The 15,706-nt window shown below is 46.4% G+C and overlaps 1 protein-coding gene across 1 annotated transcript in view; it reads left to right on the top strand.

Moving 5' to 3' along the window:
- Window positions 1-14,095, top strand: part of LOC148473368 (uncharacterized) — a 48,510-nt gene extending 34,415 nt beyond the window's left edge. The window contains exons 5-7 of the mRNA XM_088459677.1: window positions 2,960-3,604; window positions 9,120-9,872; window positions 10,883-14,095. Of these exons, the coding sequence (XP_088315803.1) occupies window positions 2,960-3,604; window positions 9,120-9,872; window positions 10,883-14,052 (4,568 nt within the window). The 3' untranslated portion in view covers window positions 14,053-14,095. The remainder of the gene's footprint in view (window positions 1-2,959; window positions 3,605-9,119; window positions 9,873-10,882) is intronic.
- Window positions 14,096-15,706: the final 1,611 nt, after the last annotated feature.

Raw genomic sequence — 15,706 nt, 5'->3', positions numbered from 1 at the left:
AGTAATGATTACACCTGTGCACCTGCTGTGTGACCTGGGAAATGTGTCAGTGAGTAATGAGTACACCTGTGCACCTGCTGGGTGACCTGGGAAATGTGTCAGTGAGTAATGAATACACCTGTGCACCTGCTGGGTGACCTGGGAAATGTATCAGTGAGTAATGAGTACACCTGTGCACCTGCTGGGTGACCTGGGAAATGTGTCAGTGAGTAATGAATACACCTGTGCACCTGCTGGGTGACCTGGGAAATGTGTCAGTGAGTAATGAATACACCTGTGCTCCTGCTGGGTGACCTGGAAAATGTGTCAGTGAGTAATGAGTACACCTGTGCTCCTGCTGGGTGACCTGGGAAATGTGTCAGTGAGTAATGAGTACACCTGTGCACCTGCTGGGTGACCTGGAAAATGTGTCAGTGAGTAATGAGTACACCTGTGCACCTGCTGGGTGACCTGGGATATGTGTCAGTGAGTAATGAGTACACCTGTGCTCCTGCTGAGTGACCTGGGAAATGTGTCAGTGAGTAATGAGTACACCTGTGCACCTGCTGGGTGACCTGGGAAATGTGTCAGTGAGTAATGAATACACCTGTGCTCCTGCTGTGTGACTTGGGAAATGTGTCAGTGAGTAATGAATACACCTGTGCTCCTGCTGTGTGACCTGGGAAATGTGTCAGTGAGTAATGACTGCACCTGCTGGGTGAACTGGGAAATGTGTCAGTGAGTAATGACTACACCTGTACACCTGCTGGGTGACCTGGGAAATGTGTCAGTGAGTAATGAGTACACCTGTGCTCCTGTTGGGTGACCTGGGAAATGTGTCAGTGAGTAATGAGTACACCTGTGCTCCTGCTGGGTGACCTGGGAAATGTGTCAGTGAGTAATGATTACACCTGTGCACCTGCTGGGTGACCTGGGAAATGTGTCAGTGAGTAATGAATACACCTGTGCACCTGCTGGGTGACCTGGGAAATGTGTCAGTGAGTAATGATTACACCTGTGCTCCTGCTGGGTGACCTGGGAAATGTGTCAGTGAGTAATGAGTACACCTGTGCTCCTGCTGGGTGACCTGGGAAATGTGTCAGTGAGTAATGAATACACCTGTGCTCCTGCTGGGTGACCTGGGAAATGTGTCAGTGAGTAATGAGTACACCTGTGCTTCTGCTGGGTGACCTGGGAAATGTGTCAGTGAGTAATGATTACACCTGTGCTCCTGCTGGGTGACCTGGGAAATGTGTCAGTGAGTAATGAGTACACCTGTGCACCTGCTGGGTGACCTGGGAAATGTGTCAGTGAGTAATGAGTACACCTGTGCACCTGCTGGGTGACCTGGGAAATGTGTCAGTGAGTAATGAGTACACCTGTGCTTCTGCTGGGTGACCTGGGAAATGTGTCAGTGAGTAATGATTACACCTGTGCTCCTGCTGGGTGACCTGGGAAATGTGTCAGTGAGTAATGAGTACACCTGTGCACCTGCTGGGTGACCTGGGAAATGTGTCAGCGAGTAATGAGTACACCTGTGCACCTGCTGGGTGACCTGGGAAATGTGTCAGTGAGTAATGAATACACCTGTGCACCTGCTGGGTGACCTGGGAAATGTGTCAGTGAGTAATGATTACACCTGTGCTCCTGCTGGGTGACCTGGGAAATGTGTCAGTGAGTAATGAGTACACCTGTGCTCCTGCTGGGTGACCTGGGAAATGTGTCAGTGAGTAATGAGTACACCTGTGCTCCTGCTGGGTGACCTGGGAGATGTGACCTGAGTGGGGTCCTGTGGACAGAGTTTGAGAACCACTGATCTTGAAGGTGCTAGATAAATGATAAGTAGAATCTGATTGGTTGCTATGGGCAACATCTCCACTTCTAAAGACCCGCACTAGTAAATATACACCTAGGTATTTCTTTCTTCCGCTTATCTCAGTAGGACTGAAGATTTTGAACTGAAATAAACATGAAGGAGATTAAAACATGAGCTGTCTCTGTGTATTGGAGTTAATGTGTTGGAGGTTTTAAACCTGAGAATGTAATTTTTTGAACGATTATCGTTAATATTGTTTATCGTTCAATCGTTGAAAAAAATCATTCACTTTCTAAGTTAAAATGATAAACTATCATCGTTCATGCGCGTTCACGTTTGTAGTTCAGTCAGACTGACCAACTCAACGATTTTCAGTAAGGGAATATGCAAAAATCGTTTGTAGTTCAAAAAAATCATTTACTAAAATCGTTAATTTACAAAATCGTTGTGTGTGTGTATGCAGCTTTAATTGTGGTTTTCTCCTGACCTATAGGATTGTTAGCGGAGGTGTTTGTGTAGTCTTAGCTGGTGCTAATTTACTGTATTGGTTCAGCTTACTGAAAGGAGGACCACAAGCAACAAGAATGTGGACTAATACCAGCAGGATTCCCTTATAAATGGTTAAACATTTAGTTTAAACCAGCCAACCCTGACTAACCCTTATTTATAGACAGATTATTGGCCCTGCTGTTAGGCTGAGTGGGTTACGCTGAACAGCACATTCGCAACCCAGCTCTTCAAGGTAGGAGCTCCCCAGATATACACTTATACATTCCATTAAAAAATAATAATCCGCTTGTTAATATTACGATAGTTTTCAGATTCCTCTGTTACTGCTGAAAAAAAAACTGAAGGAAGGAGATAAAGTTGCTGTTTATGTAGAATATATAAAATATTTTGGTCTCTGTTTCCTTGTCCCCCTTCCAGCTTCCGTACCACGTGCCAGGATGGCGGCCAAAATATTTTCTGTAACAAAAAAAACAAAACAAAAACATTCACCTCTTAGTTCTGCAGAGATTCTGATGTATTTGAATATAATCTAAAGACCATTAGGATTAGTGGACGTCCCCGATACGGTTTTGACGCTCACATTTGGGATTGCTTGTCTTAGATGGAGTTCTGGCTGCCATTATTTTCCTCTGACATGTTCCCTGTCTGTAACAGGTGCGATGCTCTTCTCCCTGTCTGTGTGGGCGATGATCTGTCTCCTTACCAGCCGCTGCAAGAACAAAGTCACCAGTGTCGCAGAGCCAGAGCGTACAGAAGGGGCGGAGAGCCGCGTGGAGTCGCCCCATAGCCCTAAGAGCGTGTTCACTGAGCGCTTATCTGGGGCCTTAGAGAACCCGCCGGCTGCGACTCTACATCTGCTGGGTGAGACCGGCGGAACGCCTGAGACCGCCAGGAGCTTTTCTGGGCAGCCCGGGTTCTGTTCTCCTCATGAAAACCAAACACGCTTGGACAGATTTGAATGTTCGGTATCAGGAGCCAGTAAATGGGAATTGCAGGGTTTCCCCACGTGTGTGAGCGCACCGGCTTTACCTGCGTTGGGTGTTATGGGAGCTGGAGGTGCCGTCTCTAAATCAGAAGATAATGGGCGTCAGCCTACAGCTAAGTCACATGGAAATGCGCTACAGTTATCCAGCGACGATCCTGTACCCCCAACAGCATCGGAGTCACCCTGTGACCTAATGTCTGCAGCACACCGATTGTCTGGCGGTAGCGCTCACACTGTTAGAGCGGAGCGGAGGACTGATACCGGGAATGACATCAGCACATATGGCAAACATGAAGATCGTTCTGGTGAAACTGGTAAGTTTGCAGAATAATGTGTATCAGTTTCTATATTTTTATATATACATATACAAGTGTTGTTGGTTTGGCACTCAAACAGGAGTGCCACCTATCTTTTTGCTTCTATCTATCTTTACAGTCAGGTGCATAAATATTGGGACATTGACAGAATGTTCATATTTTGGCCTCTATTCACCACCACAATGGCTTTGAAATGAAACAAACAAGATGTGATTTACCTGCAGACTTTCAGATTTAATTTGAGGGTAATTACATCCAAATCAGGTGAACGGTGTAGGAATTACAACGGTTTCTATATGTGCCTCCCACTTTTTAAGGGGCCAAAAGTAATGGGACAAACTAAACAATCCTAAATCTAACTTTCACTTATTAATACTTTGTTGCAAATCCTTTGCAGGTAATTACAGCCTGAAGTCTGGAACGCATAGACATCACCAGACGCTGGGTTTCATCCCTGGTGATGCTCTGCCAGGCCTCTACTGCAAATGTCTTCAGTTCCTGCTTGTTCTTGGGGCATTTTCCCTTCAGTTTTGTCTTCATCAAGTGAAATGCATGCTCAATCGGATTCAGGTCAGGGGATTGACTTGGCCATCGCATAACATTCCACTTTTTAGCCTTAAAAAACTCTTTGGTTGCTTTTGCAGTATGCTTCGGGTCATTGTCCATCTGCACTGTGAAGCGCCGTCCAATGTGTTCTGTAGCATTTGACTGAATATGAGCATATAATATTGCCCGAAACACTTCAGAATTCATTCTGCTGCTTTTGTCAGCAGTCACATCATCAATAAATACAAGGGAACCAGTTCCATTGGCAGCCATACATGCCCACGCCATGACACTACCACCACCGTGCTTCACTGATGAGGTGGTATGTTTTGGATCATGAGCAGTTCCTTTCCTTCTCTTCCCATCACTCTGGTACAAGTTGATCTTTGTCTCATCTGTCCATAGGATGTTGTTCCAGAACTGTAATGGCTTTTTTAGATGTTGTTTGGCAAACTCTAATCTGGTCTTCCTGTTTTTGAGGCTCACCAATGGTTTACATCTTGTGGTGAACCCTCTATATTCACTCTTGTGAAGTCTTCTCTTGATTGTTGACTTTGACACATATACACCTACCTCCTGGAGAGTGTTCTTGATTTGGCCAACTGTTGTGAAGGGGTTTTTCTTCACCGGGGAAATAATTCTTCTGTCATCCACCACAGTTGTTTTCCGTGGTCTTCCGGGTCTTTTGGTGTTGCTGAGCTCTCCGGTGCGTTCTTTCTTTTTAAGAATGTTCCAAACAGTTGATTTGGCCACACCTAATGTTTTTGTTATCTCTCTGATGGATTTGTTTTGATGTTTCAGCCTAATGATGGCTTCACTGATAGTGACAGCTCTTTGGATCTCATATTGAGATTCGACAGCAACTGATTCCAAATGCAAATGTCACACCTAGAATCAACTCCAGACCTTTTACCTGCTTAATTGATAATGAAATAACGAGGGAATAGCCCACACCTGTCCATGAAATAGCTTTTGAGTTGATAGTCCCATTACTTTTGGCCCCTTAAAAAGTGGGAGGCACATATAGAAACCGTTGTAATTCCTACACCGCTCACCTGATTTGGATGTAATTACCCTCAAATAAAATCTGAAAGTCTGCAGGTAAATCACATCTTGTTTGTTTCATTACAAAGCCATTGTGGTGGTGAATAGAGGCCAAAATATGGAAATTCTGTCAATGTCCCAATATTTATGCACCTGACTGTGTGTGTATGTATATATATATATATCTCCATCTCGCTGCAAAGAGCAGAGGCACCCTATTTACACACATGGCACGCCTGAGAATACCGCAAATCCCACGCCACCTATCTCTGCCCATCAGTCACTTCTCTGTCCATTCTGATTCAATGATACATTTGCAGAGAATGGTTTGTTCAAAGCTCTGCACCAGGGGTGAGGAACCTTTTTTCTGCCGAGGGCCATTTTGATATATATAACATTATTCGCGGGCCTGGTGCAGGCAACACCCCCCTCCGCGTGACATCACACGGGGGCGGGGCCACAATCGTTGGTGATTACACCGATGCCCAGAGCATCAGGAGGATGCTCCGGGGAGCTGTAAGGGCAGCGGTGTGACCATCTGAAGGACGCCCCAGGCGGCACTGCTGCATAGATTCTGGTTGCGGGATGACAGTCTAGGCACCATGATAGCCAAATGAGGCTAGCAGAAAAAAGCTCCAAGGGCCAGATCAAATGCTTCCAAGGGCCTTATACAGCCCCTGGGCCTGAGGTTCCCCATCCCTGCTGTACAGAGTGTCAGTCCCTGCAGACGTTCCCGTCACTGGGAGATGCAGAAAAATGGGCAAACACAATTAAGCCAAAAAATCATTTTTGAGGTCTGTTAGCGTCGTCTAAATTCCTTTTCTAGTCACCAGCTGCCGCGTATTTCTTCTAATGGTGACGCTGTGCCGTTACCTTATTACCCCCTACAGTCACCACACGCTGTGCCGTTACCTTATTACCCCCTACAGTCACCACACGCTGTGCCGTTACCTTATTACCCCCTACAGTCACCACACGCTGTGCCGTTACCTTATTACCCCCTACAGTCACCACACGCTGTGCCGTTACCTTATTACCCCCTACAGTCACCACACGCTGTGCCGTTACCTTATTACCCCTACAGTCACCACGCTGTGCCGTTACCTTATTACCCCCTACAGTCACCACGCTGTGCCGTTACCTTATTACCCCCTACAGTCACCACACGCTGTGCCGTTACCTTATTACCCCCTACAGTCACCACACGCTGTACAGTTACCTTATTACCCCCTACAGTCACCACACGCTGTGCCGTTACCTTATTACCCCCTACTGTCACCACACGCTGTACAGTTACCTTATTACCCCCTACAGTCACCACACGCTGTGCCGTTACCTTATTACCCCCTACAGTCACCACACGCTGTACAGTTACCTTATTACCCCCTACAGTCACCACACGCTGTGCCGTTACCTTATTACCCCCTACAGTCACCACACGCTGTACAGTTACCTTATTACCCCCTACAGTCACCGCACGGTGCCGTTACCTTATTACCCCCTACAGTCACCGCACGCTGTGCCGTTACCTTATTACCCCCTACAGTCACCGCACGCTGTGACGTTACCTTATTACCCCCTACAGTCACCGCACGCTGTGCCGTTACCTTATTACCCCCTACAGTCACCGCACGCTGTGCCGTTACCTTATTACCCCCTACAGTCACCGCACGCTGTGCAGTTACCTTATTACCCCCTACAGTCACCGCACGCTGTGCAGTTACCTTATTACCCCCTACAGTCACCGCACGCTGTGCCGTTACCTTATTACCCCCTACAGTCACCGCACGCTGTGCCGTTACCTTATTACCCGCTACAGTCACCGCACGCTGTGCCGTTACCTTGTTACCCCCTACAGTCACCGCACGCTGTGCCGTTACCTTATTACCCCCTACAGTCACCGCACGCTGTGCCGTTACCTTATTACCCCCTACAGTCACCGCACGCTGTGACGTTACCTTATTACCCCCTACAGTCACCGCACGCTGTGCCGTTACCTTATTACCCCCTACAGTCACCGCACGCTGTGCCGTTACCTTATTACCCCCTACAGTCACCGCACGCTGTGCCGTTACCTTATTACCCGCTACAGTCACCGCACGCTGTGCCGTTACCTTATTACCCGCTACAGTCACCGCACGCTGTGCCGTTACCTTATTACCCCCTACAGTCACCGCACGCTGTGCCGTTACCTTATTACCCCCTACAGTCACCACACGCTGTACAGTTACCTTATTACCCCCTACAGCCACCACATGCTGTGCAACCTTATTACCCCCTGCAGTCACCACACGCTGTACAGTTACCTTATTACCCCCTACAGCCACCACATGCTGTGCAACCTTATTACCCCCTACAGTCACCGCACGCTGCGCCGTTACCTTATTACCCTCTACAGTCACCACACGCTGTGCAGTTACCTTATTACCCCCTACAGTCACCACACGCTGTGCCGTTACCTTATTACCCCCTACAGTCACCGCACGCTGTGCCGTTACCTTATTACCCCCTACAGTCACCGCACGCTGTGCCGTTACCTTATTACCCCTACAGTCACCACGCTGTGCCGTTACCTTATTACCCCCTACAGTCACCACACGCTGTGCAGTTACCTTATTACCCCCTACAGTCACCACACGCTGTGCAGTTACCTTATTACCCCCTACAGTCACCACACGCTGTGCCGTTACCTTATTACCCCCTACAGTCACCACACGCTGTGCAGTTACCTTATTACCCCCTGCAGTCACCACACGCTGCGCCGTTACCTTATTACCCCCTACAGTCACCGCACGCTGTACAGTTACCTTATTACCCCCTACAGTCACCACGCTGTGCCGTTACCTTATTACCCCCTGCAGTCACCACACGCTGTACAGTTACCTTATTACCCCTACAGTCACCACACGCTGCGCCGTTACCTTATTACCCCCTACAGTCACCACACGCTGTGCCGTTACCTTATTACCCCCTACAGTCACCACACGCTGCGCCGTTACCTTATTACCCCCTACAGTCACCACACGCTGTGCCGTTACCTTATTACCCCCTACAGTCACCACGCTGTGCCGTTACCTTATTACCCCCTGCAGTCACCACACGCTGCGCCGTTACCTTATTACCCCCTACAGTCACCACACGCTGTGCCGTTACCTTATTACCCCCTACAGTCACCACACGCTGCGCCGTTACCTTATTACCCCCTACAGTCACCACACGCTGTACAGTTACCTTATTACCCCCTACAGTCACCACACGCTGTACAGTTACCTTATTACCCCCTACAGTCACCACACGCTGGAGGTTTTATTTTTGGAGCTGTTTTTTGCTGCTACTTCTCCCCCTAATGCTGGGAGTCGCACAATCGCCGTCCAGCCATGGATGACCAGCTTGGAGAAGACCTGACCATTGGTTCCATGGGGCAATGCGCTAATTTTCCAGTTTCTCTCCTACAGTGTCACTAAATGAATCATAAAGCTGGGTACACACAGGAACGACAATGCCCGCCAACAGCGATTGTGCGTCCACACTGGACGACTTTAATGAACGACTTAATGATCATGGTTACGTCATTCATTACAATGCACTGTCCGCTAGTGATATCGCTATGTTTGATGTGCAGCAAATCTAACCTGGCCACCGTCACTAGTTATTATTAATAATATGATGTGGTCCTTTCTGTGTGATTGCCCAATGTAACATATAAGGCGTCAGAGCACACCTAGAATACACATTTCGGGAAGACTGAGGGATGGTACAAAGCGTTAGGGTCACATTTACTGAGAGTTACATTTCAGTGGATTTGACCCCAATGTTTAAAGCAGCAATAAAATGAAATAATAATAAACTAAAATGCCCGCTGAGGAGACTCTGGCTGATTATATGATCGGTTTCCTATTGAGGTTTCCTCTGTCTCTAACAGGTCGTCTGATGTATCTTGAATCACACATTGAATCGACGGGAACGGCGCAAACTGCAACAAAGGTTTCAGGGGATGCAGCGAACGGCGGTTATGTGTCCCTAGAAGAAGATGTTGGATTTGGCAAAGTAGCAAATTGTAAGAAATCTAAGACCTGGAGCAGTTTCTATCAGCCAAGGGGTAGCCAGGACTCCGGGGCAACCATCAATGTCTTTAATGGCAACAAGGAGGCCCTGCAACTGGAACCAGGTGAAAGGACTGCCAGTGGTGAAGACTGTTCCACCACGACTGAGGCTGACGATCACAGAGAAGACTATTCCACCGCTGGAAAAGACCTTGGCTTCCTCTGTTCGGCGTCTGCTGTCTCTGGTACGAGGGACATGGAAATGAAATATAGAAGAGTGGACCTGGTCAGTGAAAGGCCTCTGCACACAGAGGGACATATCGGAGGCTTTTCAAAGGGCCAAAACCATTGGACATCAATCGACCATCTTTCAGAATGTGATCATGATGTTCAGTCATCTGCACTGTCAGTCCCAAGGAGGAGAGATGGGACCAAACATAAACAGGAACCTTCTGTGCTACATGAGGGACTACCAGGGCAGAACGTGGGGAAATGCCATACAGATTCTTCTCATGAGGTTCACCCATGTGAGATGGAGTCAAAAGTTTTAAAACCACTGAAAACATTTGAAAAGGGACGGAGAACGCAGATGACCAAGCTCGCGTCCCCCTCCGAAGAGGAACTTCTTGAAGGTAATGGCCGTATTACTTTGCTTGTTGTGCGTAGATTCTGAGTGGTTTATGTCAGGGATCCTAAATGCCAATAATGGTGATAATAGTTTATTATGTTAGGCTCTTAGTTTTTCCTCTTAGCGAAGATTACGTAGTAGGCTGTGTCTGTTCTCTATAATGTCTCCTGAATATGGCTTTTTTTCATCATTGCTGTATTTAGGAGCCGTTGTAAAGGCCTAGAAACTAAAAATATTGGCCGAAAAATATATGGTTTTAAAAAGCAGTTGCAGTACCACTTATGGCCACCAGATGGTGAGGCCCAGGGATCTTCTACATGAGCCTCTGTCTTTATTGTGTGTAGACTACTCTAGGGCAGGATTCATATATACCTTACTCTTGTGTGTATTAGATGTAGAAGTATATAGACAAATGTGATGTAATTAGGGGGAAAATAAAGATGTGAATGTTGCCTTTAGCATTTTAATGTATTAAATAAAAGATCTCCTGGTTTAGACATTGCTCTCCCTCTTCATATTAGCAGGAGGGATCTTTGCCTTTATGCAGGATGATATACAATCAATCACTATTAATATTCTTGTGTTTCTGTCCTGCGAGTCCTATTGCCCTCTGCTCCCAGGTTCCTAAACCCCGTTATGGCCAAAAGTACTTTTATATGTTATTGATCATAGTTAAACAGCTTAGTGACATTAATAACGTTTGTAATGGCGTCAAAGTGAATTTTAATTTAGCGATTAAAAAAAATAATAGTTTTGTTTGGCGTTAATGGTGCGGAGGGATAGAGACAGGCAGCTTGGTGACGGGAGACATTTACGTGCTGTCCCTGACTTTCCATGAACATCCTCTGTTTGTTGCTGTGACAGGTTATTCTGCATGACTGTCCTGTTTGGCGTTATAGAGTTCTGAGCACTTGGCTTTTTATTGGCAATACATTATTTAGGCTAAAGTGATAAAAAGTCTCTCATTGTGCTGTAAAGTCATTTTTACTTACAGGAGTTTGTTTTATCTTACAGAGAGAATCTCGTTTCCACTATCAAAATCCTCTGAAAGTGAAATGTGGCCAAATGCAGCAATTTCTTCCAAGAAGCCCTGTGCCAGTTTGCCAAATTTGACCCTATATGGTAACCGCGATGCCAGTGTTACGTGTGCCACTCCACAGTTAATGCCCAAAGAATCAGCTGATAATGTGAAAGCTAATCTTTGCAATGAGAATAGATCTGTAGATGAAGCCATAAGCAGTCTAGGTTTACCGATTCTGGATGTCCGAGCAGAGGGTCTCCTAGATGGTGAAAGCTGCCTGAATAACGTGTCCCCTAATACTCTAGGTCCAACGAGTAATGACATGTCAGCTGCATGCACTGGAAGGGAACGGAGTGGGCTGCCTAGTGATCTAGAACAACCAGACTCAGATGTCAATACAGAGGATCTTGTAATAGCTGAAAGCAGGGTGGACAATGTGCCGTCTGGTCATCCGCTTCTACCAGTCATTAATACCCCAGCTGGAATCATTAGAGGAGAAGAGGAAAGGCTACACGATATGACCTCTAGTAATCTACAGCTACCAGTCATTGACTGCCAACCAGAGTGTCTATTAAGAGATGAAAGCAGGTTCATTAACGTGATACCAAGTAATCCAGGACTTCCAGCCATTGATGAAAAGCCAGATACAGACGTCGTAATGGGAAAGAATAAATTAGATGATACATTGTTTAGTAATTCCAATCTACCAGTTATTAGTGTCCAAACAGAGGCTCTCCCAAGTAATGATTGCAGGGTACATGATGCATCGCCTTCTACCTTCAGTCTACCAGACATCGGTGTGCCAACAGTAAGTGAGAATGTAACAAAAGACCGATCAATCGCTGCCGAAACGCAGAGTAGTAACCACACTGGATATGCCGAATGTGGCCCTGTCGTCACTCAAAGTGAGGACCAAAGCTTTAGTAGTCAAACACTGAAGTCTGAAGTTGGATGGCTAATCGGCAAACAAGAAACCGATACCACGTCTGATTCCATTGATCCAACAAATATAATACACAATTCCGATATCATAGGATGGGAAACCATTCCACAAACTCCACCTAAATCAGTGGAAACCACGACTGATTGCAGACAAGTAAGTGCCGTAAGTGAGTCCACGTCGGCCCACCTACAGCAGGCGCTGAGCGGACCTGGCATTAGCCTCAGTACAGAAACCCAACTTACACCTTCCGGGTCTTACTCAAACTCATTTCAAGATGGTGATGAGATCTCAGAATGGCCGAAGACTGAGGATATTTTCAAACGTTCAAGCACCATAAGCTTGTCCTCAAACTACGATATCCTGGACAGTGATACAAGTCTTAATTTTAAAACCAATACAGAACATCTGTATGATAATTCTTCCGAGGTATTACAGGAGGAGCACAATCCGGACAAAAGTGCCAATAGCGGAGCAATGAACAACATCCATCCTCACGATACAATTGTCCCTACATATGGAGAAGCGGGAACTCCGTCATTTAGATGTGGTCTCTTCCATTATGAGCAAAAAGCTGAAGACAGAGTGGGTTCAGCTAATAGTGAGAAGTCAACATTGAGTTTACAGGGTACGTCGAGTTCCCAGAATGTAAATCCCAAAGAATGTTCCAAAACAGTCAGTGAAAAAAGTCGAAACACGTTTGACACATACAACACGTCAAAAGAACAGCCAGATTGTAATGTAGAGATTCCAGCCTGCATTGATCAAACTGAGATGGCACATCCGCAGAGCGAGACAGAACGTCCAAATCTAGATTCACCAGTCATGCATGATCAAGTCGCTGATCGTATAGATTGTACAGACCCCATGCAAGCTTGTAATCTGCATACAGCAATCAGTCTAGACAAGACAGTCATTAATGATCAACCAGATAATCATGTAGGTGGACATCTGTTTGCTCCTGTCATGAATGAACAGGCAGAGGATCACATTGGACGTGAAGACTCTTTGAAGGACTTCTCTCCTCTTGGTCAAGCAGTGCTCATTATTCCAGCAGAGGTTCCTGAAATTAATGACGAAACACAGGAATACAGAAATACTAATAATATACAAATGTCAGCTGGTGCTAAACAAGCATTGGGTAACATAGGACTTGTGCGCACGGTCAATGAACGTTCTGCTGGTAATCTAGACACCTCAGACTTCAATCATGGAGAGAACAGCGATGTAGAGGTTCTCCAAGAAGAGACTGGAAGTGAAGAAAACCTGGAAGGTGCCGTTATTTATGATGCGTTGACGAAAAACAGACAGAAAGAAAAGCGATGTAGCCTGGACTTATCAGGAACAGAGGATTATGGTCTAGGAAAGGAGAAAACAAACAAGTGTAATATAAATGGCACAATAGCTCCTGAAGTCGGCCGAGCCAAGGGTGGTGCAACAAAAGAAAAGTTACTGCGCTTTGGTGGTGTCGGTATAAAAAACAGCAAAAACTTTCTTGGTGACCAAAAATCAGAAAGAGATACAACACCTAAAATTTGTGGCACGTTTGCTCTACCAGCCGTTACAGACCACAAACCAGGCCTCAAAGAATATTTGTCAGCCAGACTTTCTAGGCGACCATTTCACTCTGTATTTGCAATGACATTAAGGGCGCGGACTCCGGAAGGCGATGTAGGGAGCGAGGAGGTATCTACAGGAGAGGAACCGTACATCAGTCACTCCGGCACAATTAGTCCGTACCCTGTGTTAGTTGATGGATGTACACAAAGCAAGTTTATGTGCAACAGTCCTGAGGTGTTAGAACAAGAGACTATGGCCAATAAGAACTATCTAACTTACTTGTATGCCAGAAGTCCAAAGCTAAAGATGGCTGGAGGTTCTGGTGGGGGTATAGGCCGTGCCGGGGATGACACGGATGAGATTAGTGTTCTAGCAAACCTGAATTTCTGCAAAGTGGCTGGAAGCTTATTACCAGTGGTCACTAAAGGCACCAGTACTGCACTAGACGTACAGAAAGACGGTGGGGACCCCATATTAGTACCCACTAAACCAGATCACGTATATATTCCACCTAGCAAGGAGGAACTGAAGGCCGACAACGAGCTAAGTGTATTGAACATTATGTGCACCTTAAAGAGGAGCTTGGAACTGTCCGAGATGTACAACATGGAGAGGACAACAGATACATATACAGATTGTATACGGAACAGAGAAATACGATAACATGGCTCTATAGCCCACACCATAAAGGGTTCTATAATTAAAGGTTCAACACTGAGCATTCCCAAGACAAATTTGATAGTGAAAACAGTGGTTCCCAATCTGTGAGGTAAAACAGGGGTGCTTGGTGGCGCAGGAGCAGGTGGTCCGGCATCGGCGAGCTTGTAGACTGGGCCATGCACTACCTGTAGCCTTAGAGAGGCAGCACACGGCCATATACATAAGTCGCACTGCTTAGTGTGTGTCTGCGCATCCCGGCGGCCCCCTTCTGCACTTACTCCCGTTTTCCCGCCCCCGATCAGCTCCCAGCAGGCATGAATGTTAGTAGTGTCCCTTATTCTGATTCCATTTATCCCCCCCCCCAGTGTTTGTCCCATCGTTTCCTTGTCTCTACTCCTCCTGTATGTCTGTCGCCCCCTTGTGTTAGCTTCTCTGTCTCATTGTGTATGTCTACCTGTCTCTCCCTATGTGTGTCTGCCCCACTTTAGTATGGATATACATCTCACTCTGTCCCCCCCTTTATGTGTGTGTCTCCCATTCTCTGCCCTTCCCGTCTGTGCCCTCCTCCTTTTATCCCTTCCGCTCCCACAGCCCACTCTCCACTTGCACCGCAACATCTGCCCCCTCATCTGCCGCTGCTCCCCCTCTTCACGCCTTTCTATCCATCTCTGCTACTCAACATCCGATGCGACGTGGATGAACAGAAGCGCAGCCGTGTCCACCACCACCACGTAACTGGCAGGTAAGCGCAATGATGTCATTTTATACATTCTTCGATTATCTGCACAGGTAACTTGTGGCCTAAGGGCGCCAGGAACCAAAAAGGTCGGGAACCACTGAGTTAGAACATAAGTTCTCTAACTTTTATGTTATTTTTTAAGGTGGTTTGATTTAACAAAAAAAAAATTCAAAAACAGTAATGGGCATAGGGGCATTAGCTGGCCTTGTATGGGAGTGTTTGCTGCATCCAGCCTGATGCAAGGTACATCCTGGGCTTGCTCGCGGCATTGCGTCTCATGGAGTATAATCTATTAGTGTCGTACTTACACTGAGCATTTCTTATAATGCCCTCCTGCAATCAGCTATCGCCATCTTGTGTTACACATGAGGACTGCATGCGTGTTGCGAATTCTGTATCTTGAATCCATTCTAACGACTGCAAATCTGAAGATTATTATATAAAACACAACTTTCATTATTTATATGTATTTCTTTGTGTAACGTGCGTAACTTACATAGAGATTTATACAGAATTTTTCCAGTTCTGTCTAATCGGGGCCTTAATGCAGAGATACAACGGAGTCTATTTAAAAAGAATTGTAAAATAGAGTTAGAAAATATCACCACTTTCTTCTCCGTGGGTCCATAGGGATCAACAGGGATACCATGGGGATATTATGGTTGGAAGACCAGGCACAAAACAGTTAAAGCTTTGGCTATCAGAATGCCCCGGGTCCTCCCCCATATATACCCCGTCCGTAGCCATAGGACTTCAGTTTGTTGTTTGGTGCTGCAGGATTCAGACGCACCTTTTGTACAGGGGACTGGCAATACTGAGCGTCTGTCGCACGGGCTGCGACTTCATCTCCCTCCGCCGGGCCGCAGCATCAGTAATTGTGCTGGTGATTTCGGTGGGCCATGGCTGATCTTAGCTAGC

This window comes from Taudactylus pleione, unplaced genomic scaffold (genome assembly GCF_031769625.1).
Source record: "Taudactylus pleione unplaced genomic scaffold, aTauple2 ptg000927l, whole genome shotgun sequence".
Taxonomy (NCBI): domain Eukaryota; kingdom Metazoa; phylum Chordata; class Amphibia; order Anura; family Myobatrachidae; genus Taudactylus; species Taudactylus pleione.
This window is presented reverse-complemented; position numbering and strand designations above follow the sequence as displayed.